We start from the raw sequence: 19704 nt of genomic DNA, 5'->3' as shown, positions 1-19704 counted from the left end.
TGTGCAGACAGAGGGAGTGGCCAGCAGGGCTCTGAAACAGCTTTCAAGAGAGCCCGCCTGACTGCTCTCTGAGTGAAACAGAGGGTGGGCGGCTGCTCCAGAGAGCCCTGCTGGCTACTCTCTCACTGCTCTGCTTGCTCCACCACCTGAGGGAGGGGTTTCAACTCACCTCATGGGAGGGCTGGTTCTGCAGCAGGTTGTACTCTGGCCTATGTCCATTTAGAACATAGACAAAGAATCCTCAAGCTGTACACATAGGGGATCTCTGTGTAACCAGGAATGCTTGAAAAGCACGATCAGGTAGAAAGAGAGTGTGTGTTGGGGCTTGTAATAAATTTATAGACTTGAGAGCAGAGCCTGATGTTACAATGCCACAGCCCACATTTGAAAATGTAAGGGGCAATGTAGTCTAAAAAATACAGGGACTGCCCCTGCTCCCTAAAAGATGCCTCCACTCACTGACTGGAATACCTTTATTCATTCAAGTTTCTAAAGTATAGAAACTAACTGCAGTTGTCAGACTAGACTGCCAAACTACATTTCTCAGATTTGTTCTGGGTACAGCTAAACTGCCGTAAAACCGAGGTAGGTTTTCTAATGTAGACATGCCCTTAATTGCATTCATGTGTTTGTGGGCCCAAGGTTGCAGCATTTGTAAAGCAATCATGAAATACAGAGGGGGTGGGTAGTTTATGCAAATAGATTTGAAATCATGGTTTTGATCATTTTCTCAACCAAATTGCTTCAGGGAGTCCTCAGCAAGGTAATAGGTAATTTCAATAGGTATCCAGCTCACCATAACAATTATAGCCTTTCTGAATCTATGTTACAGATCAGTTAATATTACCCTAGGTCTCCAGGGCAAGCTATGCCTATAGGGCAGTGTGTGTGTTTTACAGTTTCTATTTCTTAAAAATATATTTGCATAGAACCTAGAGTGGAAATCATTTGATCCGCCCCTCCATTATATTCTGCTTGATTTTTTAAAATCAAGATGGTGCATGCATAAAACAAAGCAGAAGAAAAATTAAAGAAAAATTGACTTTAAAGCTGATTGAGTGAACATTGAAGGATGCTGATTGCAAACTCAGATTTATGCCAGCACGAGTAGCAGTGTGGCAGACATGAGCAAGGATTTTAAAAAGGAACTGTTGTGTCAGGCTTGTATTTACATTTCTGATACTCCTGGAATTATTAGATAGCTATTTTCTTTAATCTTTCCATATCAGCCACAGGCGGCTTGTACAAGCCCTGTCATAAGCACTATGATAGGAACGTTATCCAAGTGGCATTCAATTCCATATATATATATATATATATATATATGTTGTTGGGTGATAACTATGTTTGAGGGTGATATAAGACTCTTTATATAAACAGCACTTTAGAACTCTACATAACGTCTTGGCTGGAATAAATGAGTGGAGGTAGTGATTCAAAGGCACATTTCAATGGAGAAATATTTCAAAGTCAAAATGTACTATGGAGGTCTTATGAGCTGTAAGCAAACTGGGATGAGATAATAAAAGGTAAAGTTAAAATATCCGACGTCATTCGTTTCTTTGTGCTGTTTAATACCAGGGCATATTCAACGCTGTTCTCCCCTTAACTGATTTTCCTCTCAATTATTTGTCTTTGAAATTATACTTGAAAGCTTCATTCAAACTGCCTTTGTGAAATACATTCAGCAGAGGCCACAAATAAACAGTTTCCTAATGTCTATTATTATTATTGTTATTATTATTATTATTATTTTGGAATAAATTTCCCATATTTCTATACCACCCTTCATCCAGTGTGGCATCATGTGGTCATCCCACCTTATCCTTCCAACAGCCTTATTGAGGTAGTTTAGGGTGAGCTATGGTAACTTCCCAAAGTGTCACCCCCCCTTCATTTTAGTGTGTGGATTCTCAGTCCAAGCCCAGCTCTCTGTCCAGTAACCACACTGGCTTTCAGTATTATCTTGATATCTTCCCATCTAAAGATAACGATAACACAAAAATACCTTTTGAGGATTGCAGGAGATCTTGCAAGCCTGAATCATCCAGGTTCCATGAAATTTGAGATGCTTCATAAAAATGTTTCAAGTCTTGAGAAATCCTTCTTGATAGTGCCAGGTAGAAAGCTTCCCTAAATTGCACTTCCTGACCAGATTATTTTTAAAAGCGGCAAGATTTAATCATTTTTATTCGTAGATAGGTCAACACAGTGACTCATTTGCATTGATTAACCCATGGTCATGTTTTGTTGATGAGGGGAGGTATTGCCCAAGTTATAGAGTCTGACAGCTAGAATGGTATTTTATCAATTAATTAAAGCATTTTTTACCCTGCTATTTTGTTGAAAGAGCTTCCAGATCAGTTTACATAAGATCAATAAGAATGAGAAAGTGACAGCCTGCAGATTTGCAAGTTAAAACACATGATATAAAAGGAAAAAAGGTTGGGAAAGGAAGAGGAAAAAAACAAACTGAGACACCAGTTTTTAAAGATTTCAGAAGGACCAGCTAAAACAGAAACAGCTCTGGGAGAGCAGGCCCTGCCCTCCCATCCTTCCCTCCGCTGCAACCAGATGGAACTGCTAGATGACACTTAAGGGAGGAGAGGAGCCAAATAGAGCTCTAGGCAGACCTGATGGAACATGCCCTCCTTCCCATTTCTCCCTCTTCTGCAGCCCAGTGGAATGTAAAGCAGAGCTTCTTTTCCTGCTTTTCCCCATCGTTTTCAGTCAGCTTGCAAGGTAAGGTTTCAGATTTCTATTCCAAGTGTTTTGTTACATATTTTGGAAGATGTAAATATCTGCAGTTTTTGTGAGCTACTTAAAACACTCATTTAAGTTTTTCTGGGTCCTGATACATTTTATAATATATAAATTAAACTCATAGTGACTTCATTGCGGAAAAAGAAAATTGGCTATTCGTTGCTGGAATGGGGGGCAGTGCGGTGTAATTCTAAGGCTTGCTCCAAATAAAGATATTCTAAATTTAATCCCATGATAGTCAAGTTATGAATATTCTCAATATTTTTTTGTGGAAAAGGAGGAGCTGCTGGGTGGCTTCCATCCATCCAGGCCTGATGGGTTACGTTCACCGTAGTGTTTCATAGGAAGCCGCCTTAAATGAGATCAGACCATTTGCCATCTTGCTCAGTTTTATCTCAGTTTTATCAGATTTTCACCTACTACTTGATTCTTTTAACTAGAGATGCCAGGATTAGAACCTGGGACTTTCAGCATGCAAAGCCAGTGCTCTACTATGGTGGTCAGATGTGGACAATCCCTCTTACAATTTGAGCACTTTGTACAATTTTCCTTACAAATCAGACTTGTAAGGGCAAACTTTCTTTTTAACCACACCTGATTCAAATGGAGGGTAGGCCCAAAATTGGACAGTAGGCCTCTGAAATGGAGGGTAGGCTGAACCTCAGACAGCCACACCCTTTTCCCCCAGCCTCTGATTGTTTGGCGGTTTCCTGGGTTTTGTGTAGTCCCCCCCCCCTTCAAAATGGCTGAAATGCTTCCCCTAAGACTTCGTTACTGGCAGTAGGAGCTTTAAATTAAAACTTGCTGGGGGTTTCCCCCCATATTTTGGCCCTATCCCTTTTGCCTTTGTCTCCACCCCATGACTAGGATGAAGCCTTCTGGCTGAAACAGATTCAGCAGACCTGCATTTAACAATTAGCCAGCCAAGCTTTAGGTTATTAGAAATGGATAGCACAATCCTCAAAGGGCCTCAGCATCAGCGATACAATCTCTGTTGGAGTGAAGGCAGATGCACTCAGCAGACTACTTTGAGGATATGGTTGCCCCTGTTTTATCGTAGCATCCAGAGTGACTGTAATATTTGGGGGTTGTTTAAAAACCAATTCATTACGCCCATTTGGTACTCCTAGCTGGAAGACACTTGAAAATTGTGAAAAATAAACTTGTTCTTCATCTTGTTCATGACACTCTGCAAGCTGTGGCATACAAAATAGCCCACGACGAAGATGATTTCATTAAGTTATTAGATTCGTTGAGATTAATATTTACAACTGGCAGTGCCCTGCATAACAATGGAAGCTTTTCATTGGTACAGCTATTTAAAATACAGTGTTGTTGTCGTTCTTATCATTTACTGCCAGAAGAGTGTAATAAGAAAAGAGCCTCCTCCAGTCTAACAGCTGGGAAACCCAGCTTCAGAGATAAGAGTGGTTGTGCGAGTTGCAACGAAAAGTAAAATGTCCTGATTTTATTCCCTTGCAAATAATGGGATCCACATGGAAATGCAAAAAGCCAATTTAACAAATATATACAGGCATTAATCTTATGTTTTAAGCTCATCTTACTGAGTGCAGAACTAATTCATGCTCACTGTAAATTACCTTTACCTTGGTGATTTAGAATAATCACATGGGTCTTTTGCTTGACAATAGTCTTCAACTTTTTCAGACCTGGGACCTATCATTAGCCTGAAACACTAGCCGATTTTTAATTTTATGCCATATGTGTTTATCATTCTCTCCCTCCTCTGGTTCCTCTCTCTTTTTCCTACTCTCTCCTCCTCCTTCTCTCTCTGTCTCTGGCCCAATCTACATGGAAACACATGCAGAAACTTTTTGAGCTTTTACACCACCTAAAAACCCACTTTCACAAGTCAAACAGAGCACTTTAAACCACCTTACTTTGGGTGGTTTGGGTGGCAGAGTCCCACCAGTTGAAGTGAATGTTGTCAACCGCAGAGATGCTGCTCAGCGAATGAGAGAGGCTTGTTTCCTGCCCTGTCTATGCTCCCTTGCTGTACTGGTCGCCCGCTCTGTGTATTCTTTTGTTTTCACTATATTGCAGTAACACTACTGCAATATACCGATACTACAGGCTCCTGCTACTGGCTGCCCTCTCTCCTTCCCTTCTGTGTATACTTTATTGTGCACTACATATTGTGAATAGGTAAAGCTGGCTACTCTGCTATTGTGAATGAAACAGTGCTATTGTGAATGGGAAAAGGCTACATATTGTGAAAGGAGCCCTACTACAAATGGGGAAAAAGAGGGAATGGGGGGAAAAGAGGGCAGCCCCATCCCTTGACCAGCCCACAGAAATAGGGGCATGCTAGGAATTGTAGGAGTTTCCTCTGTCTAAAGAAAAATAGGATTGTACCCTTAGGGCGCAATCCTATGCATATAGACAGAGAAAGGGCCTATAACTCTCAGCATGCCCCAGCCAGCATGGCTGGCTGGAGCATGCTGGGAGTTGTAGGCCTTTTCTCCATCTAAACATGCATAGGATTACGCCCTTGGTTAATTAAGAACTGACTAGGACTGCCAGCTCTCAAGCTTCCATCTGACATTTCAGAGTTTAGGCTGCAATACACATTCACTTGGGAGTAAATCCCATTGGACTCAGTGGGATTTCCTTCTGAGTAAACTTGTATAGCATTGTGCTGTTAACCTCCTTTTCAGTGTCTTCAAGAGAAGGGCTGAAATCTCAGGGTGAGAGGGCAGAAGGCAGGAGAGCTTTTGCTACTAGTTTTATCTTGATGTTCACCAGGCTCTGTCTTAAGCGATGAGGCACAGCCAGCCTCTGCCCCCCAACCCACCAGATGCTGCCTCCATCCTACCAGTTTCCCCTTCCCACCAGATGCTCTGGTAATCTCCTGATTGGACTGCTGTAATGTGTTGTACGTGAGGCTGCCCTTGAAGATAACCCAGAAGATTCAACCTCTGCAGAATGCAGCTGCTAGAATGTTAACAGATGTAGCTAAATGGGATCATATTATGTTGCTCCTACAGGAGTTGCACTGGTTTCATATTTGCTTCTGGGTCCAATTCAAAGTGTTAGTGCTTTGTTGTTCAGCCATTAAGTCGTGTCCGACTCTTTGTGACCCCATGGACCATAGCACACCAGGCCTTCCTGTCCTCTGCTGTCTCCCGGAGCGTGCTCAAGTTCATATTCATTGCATCGGTGATGCTATCTAGCCATCTCATCCTCTGCCGTCCCCTTCTCCTTTTGCCTTCAGTCTTTCCCAGCATCAGGGTCTTTTCCAGGGAGTTTTCTCTTCGCATTAGGTGGCCAAAATATTGGAGCTTCACCTTCATTATCTGTCCTTCCAATGAGCACTCAGGGTTGATTTCCTTTAGGATGGACTGATTTGACCTCCTTGCAGTCCAGGGGACTCGTAAGAGTCTTCTCCAGCACCACAGTTCGAAAGCATCAATTCTTCGGTGCTCAGCCTTCCTTATAGTCCAGCTCTCACAGCCATACATTACTACTGGGAAAACCATAGCTTTGATTAGACGGACCTTTGTCGGCAAGGTGATGTCTCTGCTTCTTACTATGCTGTCTAGGTTGGCCATAGCTTTCCTCCCAAGGAGCAAGCGTCTTTTAATTTCATGGCTACAGTCACCGTCTGCGGTGATCTTGGAGCCCAAGAAAGTAAAATCTGTCACAGCTTCCATTTCTTCCCCTTCTATATGCCAGGACGTGATGGGGCCAGATGCCATGATCTTAGTTTTTTTAATGTTGAGTTTCAAACCAGCTCTTGCATTCTCCTCTTTCACCCTCAACAAGAGGCTCTTTAGATCCTCTTCGCTTTCTGCCATTAGGGTGGTATCGTCTGCATATCGGAGGTTGTTGATAATTCTCCCAGCAATCTTAATTCTGACCTCTGATTCATCCAACCCGGCATTTCTCATGATGTACTCTGCATATAAGTTAAATAAGCAGGGTGACAATATGCAGCCTTGTCGTACTCCTTTCCCAATTTGGAACCAATCGGTTGTTCCATGTCTGGTTCTTACTGTTGCTTCTTGACCCTCGTACAGGTTTCTCAGGAGACAGGTAAGGTGTTCTGGTACTCCCATCACTTTAAGAATTTGCCAGAGTTTGTTGTGATCCACACAATCAAAGGCTTTAGCGTAGTCAATGAAGCAGAAATAGACGTTTTTCTGGAATTCTCTTGCTTTCTCCATGATGCAGCGAATGTTGGCGATTTGATCTCTAGTTCCTCTGCCTCTTCTAAACGCAGCTTGTACTTCCGGTAGTTCTCGGTTCGTATACTGCTGAAGCCTAGCTTGTAGGATTTTGAGCATCACCTTGCTGGCATGTGAAATGAGCGCAATGGTGCGGTAGTTTGAACACTCTTTGGCATTGCCCTTCTTTGGAATTGGAATGTAAACTGACCTTTTCCAGTCTTGTGGCCACTGTTGAGTGTTCCAGATTTGTTGGCATATTGAATGCAGCACTTTAACAGCATCATCTTTTAGGATTTTAAATAGCTCGGCTGGAATACTGTCATCTCCGCTAGCTTTGTTGTTACTAATGCTTCCTAAGGCCCACTTGACTTCACTCTCTAGGATGTCCGGCTCAAGTTCAGTGACCGCACTATCATGGCTATCAGGGACATTCAGATCTTTCCTGTATAGTTCTTCTGTGTATTCTTGCCACCTCTTCTTAATCTCATCTGCTTCTGTTAGGTCCCTGCCTTCTTTGTCCTTTATCATGCCCGTCTTTGCACAAAACGTTCCCTTGAGATCTCCAGTTTTCTAGAAGAGATCTCTAGTCTTTCCCATTCTGTTGTTTTCCTCGATTTCTTTGCATTGTTCATTTAAGAAGGCCTTCTTGTCTCTCCTTGCTATTCTCTGGAACTCTGCATTCAGTTGGATATATCTTCCCGTTTCTCCCTTGCTTTTCGCTTCCCTTCTTTCGTGAGCTACTTGTAAAGCCTCATCAGACAGCCACTTTGCTTTCTTGCATTTCTTTTTCTTTGGGATGGATTTCGTTGCTGCCTCCTGAACAATGTTACGGACCTCCGTCCATAGTTCCTCAGGCACTCTGTCTATTAGGTCTAATCCCTGAAATCTATTCCTCATCTCCACTGTATATTCATCAGGGATATGATTTAGGTCATACCTGAACGGTTTAGTGGTTTTCCCGACGTTCTTCAATTTAAGCCGAAATTTTGCAAGAAGCAGCTCATGATCTGAGCCACAGTCAGCTCCAGGTCTTGTTTTTACTGACTGTATGGAGCTTCTCCATCTTTGGCTGCAAAGGACATAATCAATCTGATTTCGATATTGACCATCTGGTGACGTCCATGTGTAGAGTCGCCTCTTGTGCTGTTGGAAAAGAGTGTTTGCTATGATCAGCATGTTCTCTTGGCAAAACTCTATTAGCTTTTGTCCTGCTTCATTTTGTACACCAAGGCCATGCCTGCCTGTTATCCCGGTGATTTCTTGACTTCCTACTTTAGCATTCCAATCCCCTATGATGAAGAGGACATCTTTTTTTGGTGTTAGTTCTAGAAGGTGTTGTAGGTCTTCATAGAACCGATCAACCTCAGCTTCTTCGGCCTCAGTGGTTGGGGCATAGACTTGAATTACTGTGATGTTGAATGGTTTGCCTTGGATTCGAACTGAGATCATTCTATCATTTTTAAGATTGTACCCCAGCACTGCTTTTCCCACCCTTTTGTTGACTATGAGTGCTACTCCATTTCTTCTAAGGGATTCTTGCCCACAATAGTAGATCTGATGGTCACCTGAATTAAATTCACCCATGCCTGTCCATTTTAGTTCGCTGATTCCCAAGATGTCGATGTTCAATCTTGCCATCTCATGTTTGACCACCTCCAGCTTACCTTGATTCATTGATCTGACATTCCAGGTTCCTAAACAATATTGTTCTTTACAGCATCGGATTTTCTTTTCACCACCAGACACATCCACAGCTGAGTGTCCTTTCGGGTTTGGCCCAGCCGCTTCACTCTTTCTGGCGCTACTTGGAAATACCCTCTGCTCTTCCCCAGTAGCATATTGGACACCTTCCGACCTGAGGGGCTCATCTTCTGGCGTCATATCTTTTAGCCTTGTGATACGTTCCATGGGGTTTTCTTGGCAAGAATACTGGAGTGGGTTGCCATTTCCTTCTCCAGTGGACCACATTTTGTCAGAACTCTCTGCCATGACCTGTCCGTCTTGGGTGGCCCTGCACGGCATAGCTTATGGCTTCACTGAGTTATGCAAGCCCCTTCGCCACAACAAGGCAGTGATCCATGAAGGGGAGTACTGCTTTTCCCACCCTTTTATTGACTGTGAGTGCTACTCCATTTCTTCTAAGGGATTCTTGCCCAAATACCTGAAGGAACACCTCTCCTTGTACAAGCCGTCCTGTGTCTTGAGATCTGCAGTGGATGCTCTTATCAAGGTATCCCACTGTGTTTCCAGGGGCATGTGACAACTATAGAAAGAACCTTCTCTGCTATGGCACCCCATCTGTAGAACAGCCTCCCCATGGTGGTGCAAATGGAGCCAACCTTGCTATCATTTTGGCACCTGGTCAAACCTTTTTTTGTCTTTCCAGGCATGTTAAGTGGTCAGTCTGTTTTATGGTTGTTGTTTTTTGAACCGTGTTTTCTTGTTTTATAATTGTATTTTCTTCTTTTTGTTTTGTAGTTATTTTTTACTGCCCTGAATGGTTTGTCTTGTTATGGTGTTGATGTATTATTGCAACTGATGTATTGATACGCTGTTCTTGTGTTGTGAGGTGCTTTGGGAACACTGTGTGGAAAAGTGGCATGCAACTTAAAAGTGATAATGATGGTGATTTGGTGAAGGGCATTTTATAAATATCCCAAATAAATAAATAAATAGTATGCAACTTAAAAGTGATAATGATGGTGATTTGGTGAAGGGCATTTTATAAATATCCCAAATAAATAAATAAATAGTATGCAACTTAAAAGTGATAATGATGGTGATTTGGTGAAGGGCATTTTATAAATATCCCAAATAAATAAATAAACAGTATGACCACATTTATTTGTTTATTTGATCTTATTTGAGCACTAAGAAAATGGCGCTCAAGGCCATATCTCCGATAAGCCACTGGTAAGCTGTGTTTCGCTAGCTGGGTCATAGGCCTAATTAAAATGTGTGTGGGGGGGTGTTTGTTACCTCCATTCTGCAATGTCATTAAATCCATGAAACATCCTAAGCAATTGTATGATGGCATCTCTCTTAAACTGGATCATTTTGTTTGAGCTTCAAAGCACCTGTTTTTGCATGCTGGGGCAGGTTGTGTTTTCTTCTTTTCATCATGGCTCTTTTGAAAATAGCTGCTGGCAAGTCACAATTGCTGCTGGATAAAGCACTTGGTTAGAACAGCTTTCTTCGGAGAGCCCAATTTTTATTGTTTCCTTGTAGAAGTAATGGAGAGCTTTCTTAACATAGGAGAAATACATCACACATGGATCTGCATCAGTTTCTCCCCACAATGCTTGTGGCATTGGTTATCTAGCAACACATCCGGGAATTAGAAAGCCTGAGGCTACAGTAATACTGCTTCTCTCCAGAGATCCCCGCTCTGTGAGGTTTTTACATGATTCTGTGAGGCTGTGAATTTATACTGGGAATGGGTCTACTTTAACTTCAATAGGTCCTGAATGGCACGATCAGTTTCCCCTGTTGCAGTTAGGTACAAGGGATGCAAGTCCTCCTTAACAGAAGTTATATGATACTATGTGCCTCATCACCTGCCCGGGCATGTTTGACAAAAGTTAATGCAAATATACGCCATTTTTGCATGGTGAACACTTCTTTTCAATGTGCCTCCAGGTGGTGCTAGTGATTTCGACAAGTTAATTACCTGTTGTATGAAATAGTACTTCCGTTTCTGTGTTTGGAACCTTCTACCAATCAACTACACTGAGTAACGTTAAGGAGGGTGGGAGATCTTTTCTTCCTACCGTTAATCATTTCTAGTATATATAGTGCAAAATTCCATATTTTTCATGAACTACAAAGCCCTAAGTGCTTTACAGTTTTCTTGAAGGAAAGGTGCATTGATCAATTTAATTTCTCTTTTCTGTACCTTTTTGCACCTATGTAATATCCTTTTTGAAATAAGAACAGCATTAAATCAAGATAAGCTTTCTTAGTGCTGTCCATTATTCCAAAAGCGTTTCTTCCAAAAAGGCTCCATGTGGGGATATCTGGTATTCCGTTTTAGTACACCCTGCAGCATTTAAGCTTTTTAATCATTCTGAAGGACATGATCCATTGTGCAATGCAGATCTGAATCATTGTTGTGCATCACATGCATATTGTGCATCACTGTTGGCTTCACCCTGCATCCATAAGAACAGACAATCTATCTAAGCAGTATAATGCAGATTTGAATCATGGTTGTACACCACCTGAGCAATTGTCTTAATTGTGAGTGAATGAGTGAGTGAGCGAGTGAGTGATTTATTCAAAGACAAATAGAGGTTAATACAACAAAGCTGATAAAAAGCTAGTACAAGAAATTAATGCATAGTAAGAACACAAAATCAGAGGAGCCAAAAGAGAATTCTTCCTAATTTGTATTGAGGATAAAAAGAATTTAGCTACCCTCTCAGTAATACAGATATGAATAATTTCCCTTAAACAGAATCATCCCTTTAAAAGAAAGTTACCAGAGTTTCAATGGATCTTCCAGGTAGAATTCTTAGTAAAGAGAGACTCAACTTGTTTTTGGGCTCCCCATAAAAACTGCAGTATAAATGAACATGGCCAACAGACTTTATTTTTCTAATTCCTCAAGGACAAAGTCATTTGTTGAGGAATTGTGTTGATTTGGCCAGTTAGGAAAGCAGAGGGCATTACATTAAAGCAAGTGAGCATAAATGCTTTCCTATATTTGAAAACAGTTGATGTGTGCAAGTATGGGGCTCTGGTAATTCCATAATTTGAAAGATTCCTTACAGATACTGGAGAACAAGACTTATCAGCTGCAGTTCTCAGATGTTGTAAATCTAGGTCTATTAATGCTTGCCTAAGAGAGCTGAGGCTTTTTTAAGACCACCATTACCCAAAACCTCAAGGGAGAAACCCAGCTTAAGAATCTTCTTTTTCATAACCCACATCCACTGACTGGCAAAGGAATCAGAGAGCAATAAGTTAATGTGACTAGAGGGAGCAGTGGAAAAGTGGAGACACAACCTCCATTTCAAGGCATTTAGCTTTACATGAAACTGATTGTATACCCACTTCCCGGTACATAGCTGCACAAAGGGTGTCAAACCCAAAATCTTCCTAAGGGAACTAGATTGGACCCTTTTCAGTTGAGAGTTGAAGCCAGAAATCCATATGGGAATGCCAAAGTAAGCTGACTCAGAGATTTGGCTTTATTTGTAGAAGGTGGAAGACATCTTGTGAAAAAAGCAAACAAACCTTGAGATGGCCTGTTGACTGCGATTAGCAGAATCAATTGCCTGCTTTCGTTGTTTGGACCAGGAAACTGTATTTTGCAACTGATGATCAGAAGCCCCTGAACTTGGAGGGTCATCCAGTTCAGGGCAGGAGGAATAGCAGAGGTGATCTTTGTCTCCCTGTCCTCCCGTTCCACAGTTTCACTAGACAGGCCCTTTGGAGGGAGAGGGAAAGAGGCTGGAAGAGGCTCAGGATAATTCATATCCTGGCCTCTCCAGTCTCCTCCCTTCTCTGACCACTAGAACGACCCCTTTCCTCCTCCTCTGAGGTCGCTTTTCTGACTTCAGTGGGCAGCTGGTGCGGTTCTTTCCATGCTGGCTGTCTCACATATCTCTGACCCCCCCCCCCCTTTTAAGGTTGGAGTGCTCTCCGGACTTGGAAGGGGGAATCTGAACCATCTTATGGTCCCTGAGATGCTTGTTCAGGGGCCATAGGATTGCTCTCTTAATTTTGAAGTATTTTATATGAGAAACATGTTCTATTTTATTACTATTTCAGACCCGCTTGTACCTTTTGTAGTCTTTAATAAACACTAGGACCTTGGACTTATTATAAATTATAATCAACCTGGTTTTTGTACAATAGGCCCCCAAAGCAGACAATAAGTAGTTTAGTCCTATTCTGGACAACGAAAGCGGCACAGCATCATCAGTATGCAGCAACAGGGGAATTCTTGTAGATAACAGTTTAGTGGTGTGGGATTCAACAACCTAGAAGTTAGAAGCCTTGCCATTAAGATATAAATTAAAAAGGGACAAAATATAGCTCTGATACCTGCGGTGACAAAAATTGAGTTTGAAACCTGACCCTGTTGCCCACATCTAACTTGGCTAGACATTGGGCAATAGAAGCATTTAAGGAGAAATAATATGCATTTGTTTCTAGAGGTTTTCTTTAATTTGGACATAGGAATAGTAATTTCCTTGGGACCAAGTTAAAACCTGACCTAAGATCAAAGAAGATGGAGAAGAGACAGGAATTGAGGTATATTTCTTTGCCAGATGAGCCTACACACAGCAATGGTCAAGAATAAGAGTGACCAGCTCTGAATTCAGTCTGTTCCTCACCTATGATATTGTTGTATCTTTGAGAAACCTGGCATATAATTCCCAATAACTGAAAGGAGGCTAAGAAGTTGATAATTAGCCAGATTTAACCTGTCTCCTTTTTTTTAAAGGGTATTATAATACGTTTGCTCCAAATATCAAGAAAATACCCAGTTCTATTAATTAAGAATAAAATGGACTAAAAGTAAGGGCGCCAACATTCTGGGTTAGATTTTAACAAATGAGGCTTGTGCCTACACAATCAGGGCCTGGGCAGTTAAGGGTGCAATCCTATGCATGTTTTGACAGGAAAACGTCCTACAGCTCCCAGAATGCTGGGAGTTGTAGGACTTTCCTCTGTCTAAACATGTAGAGGATTGCCCCTTGAATCAATTATTTCAACAGAAGTTACTGGTTGCTATGTAAAGTCGTTATGTAAAGAAAAATTGGCATCACCTTGAAAAATTTTTGAAAACTGGCTTTCCCAAACCTGTGTGGAAATACAACAATCAGGGGATTCATGATAATTCCACAAGGCCCCAGCAACTGACTGCCAAAAGGATTTCACATCCTTCATGAGCGTGGCATTTATGAGTGAATTCCATTCTTCTCTTTCAGCTCCTCTTGTCTTTTAGGCCTCGGGTAAATGTAACAGTCCTCAGGTAAACATCTGGCTCCCTCCATACAGTAGGTGGAATATAATTGGCTGATTTGGTTCTTGAGTAAAGCACACTCAATAGTGTAGTGGCGCCAGGGCTCACAGGGACGTACTGCTGGCACTTTTTGATTAGCAGGGATGCTGATGTCATCTGCCACCCCCTAGAATTCCGTGTTCTCTCTTAGTTTAGCTGTGGTCCTCATAGTAGTTGGGGCAGGGCAGGGGGGATGAATTTTCTCAGCAACAATATATTGTTCCTTGCTGTAATGCAAAGTATTTTGGGGTGACTTGGTCTTGAATGGGCAGTTAAGACCCATTTGCTTCTGGTGGAGATGAAAACTGCTAAACTGGTTTGTTCATATGGCTCAATGCAGGTACCAGCATTTTTGGACCGTCCTTGGGGGTGTGGCTGTGGGTACTGACATGAAGAGCACCTGAACTTCAAAATTTACCTTTGCACAACTGAGCACACTCATGATCAAACAAATTCTCTTACCCTGGAAGTGCGTACAGTTCCTGCTTTACTACACACACACTCACCCCAGTCCCTGTGGATCTGCTGTTGATATTCTCATATATACCTGCTATCTGTTTGGAACACTTATCTGCAACATCTAACGGGCAGGTTTTGCATCAAAAGCAGAAAATCATGGATATCGTACGTTTCACAGTTCTGGGGGAAACGGGTGGTGGATTGTAGCCGACATAATCCTGATGACCATGGACTTTATTCTTCTCTTGTGCTGCCTAATCTCTTAGCAGTGTTTGGTAATAAAATCCTTCTTTGGTGCAGACTGCTTCCAGCTGTACAGTTGTACGATTCTATTATGTTGTTTGATTTACTGATAGCAAAGGATGGTGGAAGGGTAGTGATGGCAGACTTTACTAAAATCTGCCAACTGTGCCTTATGTACTAGCAGTCATGAGGTTGAGATACCTTTTTCCATTGTGCCTCGACAGAGCAGTCATTTGTCCTGAAACAGCCAATTTAAACTTAGTTTCACTTGTAAACGCTAACTTGAGAGTGTTAAATAGCTCCCAGCTGAGACCTTGTGAAGTAACGCTGAAATGGAATATTGCTGAAGGGAAAACGACATGCTTTTTGAAAGGGCAAGATATTTCTTTAAGAAATATTTATCCAGCATCTTGTATTGCATTTGTAACACAAATGATTGAAGAAAACCAGATCGACGCATATGCAACACCTTAACACTCCGGCTTCAGTCTGTGGTCAAAAGCTACAAAAAGCGGAGTACATTTTAGAAAACATTGTTATATTGGATTCTGGCAAAGGGAGAGGTGTATTATTGAAGGGGATACGCCGTGGAAAACACAAGTACAGTTCAAACTGGGTTTCATACTTGCATTGCAGAAAAGTGAATGTAAAAATGAATGTGACAAATAAACGTTTACACTCACGTGAAGCATGCAGGGACATTCTTTAGGGAGCAAAGATTAGCTGACACACTGGCAGACTTATGTTTACACTGCATTCCATGTGAAACAGCCTAACACAGGGTTGGGCAACTTGCAGCCCTCCAGATATTTTGGCCTACATCTCCCATCAGCCCTAGCCAGCATAGGCAGCGGTGAGGTACCATGGGAGTTGTAGACCACAATATGTAGAGTGCCACAAGTGGCCTAAAGTACCAACAACCTTCTTTGTTAAGAAGGAGGGCTACAGAACACAGTGAAAGGTGACTTTCTTTTTGTTTTGAATGGAAAGGCATAGGAGGTAGGAAGCTGCCTTATCTATTTCAGGTTCACACTGACTGGCAGCCAACTTCCCATGGTTTAAGACAGGAGTTTTTCTCAGCCCTAGTTGGGAACTTGGACCTTCTTCATGGAAAGCATGTGCTCTACCACTGAACTTCTGTCCTTCTCCTAAAAATAGGTATCCTTTGGTATTGCTGCAGCTGAGGACTAGGAGAGATAGATAGACAAGTAGTGGAGGGAAAAGTTGTAATCCTGCAGTATTCCCAGTAACAAAGTGACTAAAGAGCCTATTGGAACTTCCTGGGAATCAGCACTCAGCTCTTGAGTTTACTGCATGAAGCATGTGTGTCTTGCTTCCATTTTAAGAACAGAACATCTAGAGCAGGGATGAGGGACATGTGGCCCTCCAAATATTGTTGGTCCGCAACTCCTGTCATCCTTGACCATTAGGCATGCTGGCTGGGACTGATGGCAGTTGTAGTCCAACAACATATGGAGGCCCACAGTCTCCACTCCTGGTCTAGAACTGGACTCATCTTCAGCAGCCGCCTGCAATATGGGGCCTACTTTTGACTTCTTCACCAGATATGTTGGGATTGATTGTGCTCGTTTAGTGGCAAGGGACAGTCCATAAAATCAGAAGGCACCCTTTTCTGTATTTTTGCTTAATTTGTTTTGGAGCAAGGAAGTTCAGTAAGTACCCATTTTCATCACATGAGATGGATGTATTGCACTGAAATATTTGACACACTTAATTGATGTGATAAAAGCACTTCTTAGTGACCTTAGTCAAAAAGTAATGTGAGAACTGGAAAAATGAATAGTCATCCAAGGCTCCTATGAATATTTCAGGTAGAAGTAGTGGGGAGGCTTGAAGGAATATTCAAGAGAAAAACTTCTTTATTGGATATATGGTTGCTTTAAACAAGGAATGAGATGTGAAGTCCTTGCTTCAAATATTGTCTTTGCTATGAGCTCACTAGGTGGTCTTTGACACATGCCACGATTCTCTCTGATTCAGTCCTGCACCAGCAACATCGGGATTATACTGCTAGTCTGCCTTACAATACCACTTTAAGGACTCCTGAAATAATGTATGTGAAGCAGTTAGAAACTTGAAATGTACTATATAAATATTCCTTATTAAATGTTATGTAAGATAACCTTGAAAAATGACCACAGGTTGCTACATTCACTCAGTCAGGAGCCACCTTAAGATGGTGAAAAAAGTGAGCCTTCTTCACTTCCCTCCGCCACACAGATAATATCTCATATGAGCCAGATGCCTAATCCAGGTGAACACCTAATTGTGTGGAGGGCCAGTTCACATGATCTCCCTACCATTATTTGTGTGTGCCGGGGAGCAGGGCAGGGTGAGGTGGGGGAGAACCATGGGACTCAGGCCTCTATGTGTGGGAGTTCACGTGGAGTGCTTGGCTCATACAAGATGTTATCTGCGTGGTGGATGGGAAGAGGGCAAGCTCCCAGCCAGACCCAGTGAGTCAAATGTACAAACTGGGACATAGACTTAAGCTCACTCTGCATTGGATTGTAGCCCATAAGTAAACATAAAAGGTCCCACATGTTTGTTATTCTGATATGCAAATGAGTTCCACTCTCTCTTAAAAATATGTCTCTTTTTTTTTCTTTTTTAGCCCTTGGTGTTTAGATCTGTAGTGCAACACATAATGACAAAAAACAAGGTTCTTCAAAACGGTTCCTATCAGGATACCTATTATGAAGGTGGAGATGTAGTATTGTGTTTGTTTCTGGAATTAAAGGCATATTGAATATGCTGTGTAGCAAACTGAGTACATCTGGTTAGATTAACATCTGTTCCAGGTAAATTGATTGAAAGCATTATTAAAGATAAAATGAATAAGCATGTAGAAAGACACGCTCTTAGGGATGTCAGAGAATTCCGCGACAGATCTCGGTGAGGCTGAATGCCAGTGCATTCAGCCCCCTGAAATCCATCGTGGAACGAAGCCCCCGCCACCCCAACCCACGAAAGGCGCACGGGACGAAGTCCCCGCTGCCCCCAACCCCCGAAAGGTGCGCGAAACGGAGCACTTACCTGCTCCTGTCCACGCTGCTTTGCGAATGGCGGCCATCCTGCGGCCGCCATTCGCTTCGTCTTCATAGCCGTGATAGGCTACGTAAGTATTTACATAGCCTATCATGGCAGGGGGAAAAAAACCCAGCGTACGCAAATGGCAGCAGCTACCGCCATTTGCGTACGCTGGGGTTTTTCCCCCTGCCGTGATAGGCTACGTAAATTAGGGATGGCAGAGAATTCTGCCACGGATCTCGGTGAGGCTGTGGCGGAACCTGTGGCGGAATCTGTGGTGGAACGGCCTGCCCCCCCGCCCCCCTGCGGATCCCCCTCAGGACGAGACTTACCTGGGGCGGATCTTCCGGGCGGCGGCGGCTTCGGCGGCTGGTCTTCCGACCGGCTGCCGCCGCCACCATTTGCAGTCTTGTCGGGTTTTTTTTTTAACAAGATGTGATAGGCTACGTACGTCTTTACGTAGCCTATCACGGCTGACTACAGGGACGCAAACGGTGGCGGCTGCGGCCGCCGCCATTTGCGTCCCTGCTAGCCAGCGGCCAGATGTCTGGCTGCTGGCGGAGCCGGCCAGTGGCTCCGTGGAATCCCCACAGAGCAGAGCCGGCCGGCCAGGATTCCGGGGGGAGGGACGGAGTGCCTCCCCCCCCCCGTGGAACCCGTCAGAGCCAGGTAAGGGGACTTTCATATATCCCTAACGTAAATATTTATGTAGCCCATCACGGCTCAATACAGGGATGAAAATGCCAGTGGCTACGCCAGCTGCCATTTGCGTCCCTGCAGGGCTGCCCAGCGGCCGGATGTCCGGCTGCGGGCGATTGGAGCCGGCCGGTGGCTCTGCAGCTTGGCCGCGGAGTGGAGCCAGCTGGGCAGGATTCCGGGGGGGAGGACTGGATCACCCCCCCCCATCGAGGATTCCGGGGGAGGGACGGAGTGCCTCCCCTCTACCGCGGACTGCCCGGCGTGGAGCCAGGTAGGTGTTTCGTACATCCCTACATGCTCTGCTGAAGAAGAATCAACATGGCTTCCGCAAAGGTAAATCCTGCCTCACTAACCTTTTAAAGTTCTTTGAGACTGTCAATAAAAATGTGGACAGGGGTGATCTGGTAGACATTGTTTATATGGACGTCCAAAAGGCTTTTGACAAACTCCCTCACCAAAGACTCCTGAGCAAACTTAACAGTCATGGAATAAGAGGAGATGTCCTCCTATGGATCAGTAACTGGTTAAAGAACAGAAAGCGGAGAGTAGGAATAAATGGTAAATTCTCCCAATGGAGGGATGTTAACAGTGGGGTCCCACAAGGAACTGTACTGGGACCAATGCTTTTTAACTTGTTCATAAATGATCTGAATTTAGGAGTGAGCAGTAAGATGGCCAAGTTTGCTGATGATACAAAATTATTTAGGGCGGTTAAACAAAAAGGGATTGTGAAGAGCTCCAGAAGATCTCTCCAAATTGGGAGAATGGGCATCAGAACTTAAATGTGGTTCAATGTAAGCAAGTGTAAAGTGATGCACATGGGGGGGGGGGGATCCCAGTTTCACGTATATGCTGATGGGATCTGAGCTAGTGGTGACTGGCCAAGAAGGAGATCTTGGGGTTGTGGTGGACAGCTAGATGAAAATGTCGAGTCGACCCAGTGTGTGACTGCTATGATAAAGACAAATTCCATGTTAGGCATTATTAGGAAAGGAAGGGAAGATAAAACTGTCAATATCATACTGCTCTTATACAAAAGTACTGTGCAACCACACTTGGAATATTGGGTACAGTTCTGGTCACTGCACCCAAAAAAGGATACTGTAGAGTTGGAAAAAGTACAGAAAAAGGCAACTAAGAGCATCTCTACACCAGGCTAAAATCCCGCATTTAAAATCGGGCTTTCTGCTTCCATTTTAAATGCAGGATCACAACTGACTCCCTTTACATGTGCTTCCTTTCCCCCCTCCCCTTTCTCCCTCCTTCTCCCTCTTATCTGAGTCT

General features: G+C 43.1%; 1 protein-coding gene across 1 annotated transcript in view; it reads left to right on the top strand.

Moving 5' to 3' along the window:
* The first annotated feature begins 2587 nt into the window (after positions 1–2587).
* The window catches only part of LOC146344276 (uncharacterized), a 177936-nt gene continuing 160819 nt past the window's right edge, over positions 2588–19704 (top strand). The window contains exon 1 of the mRNA XM_084860345.1: positions 2588–2742. Coding sequence (XP_084716471.1) covers positions 2588–2742 — 155 coding nt within the window. The remainder of the gene's footprint in view (positions 2743–19704) is intronic.

The sequence above is a fragment of the Heloderma suspectum genome, chromosome 5, assembly GCF_057233095.1.
Source record: "Heloderma suspectum isolate Gila_16-S chromosome 5, 16-S_ref, whole genome shotgun sequence".
In the NCBI taxonomy this organism is placed as follows: domain Eukaryota; kingdom Metazoa; phylum Chordata; class Lepidosauria; order Squamata; family Helodermatidae; genus Heloderma; species Heloderma suspectum.
This window is presented reverse-complemented; position numbering and strand designations above follow the sequence as displayed.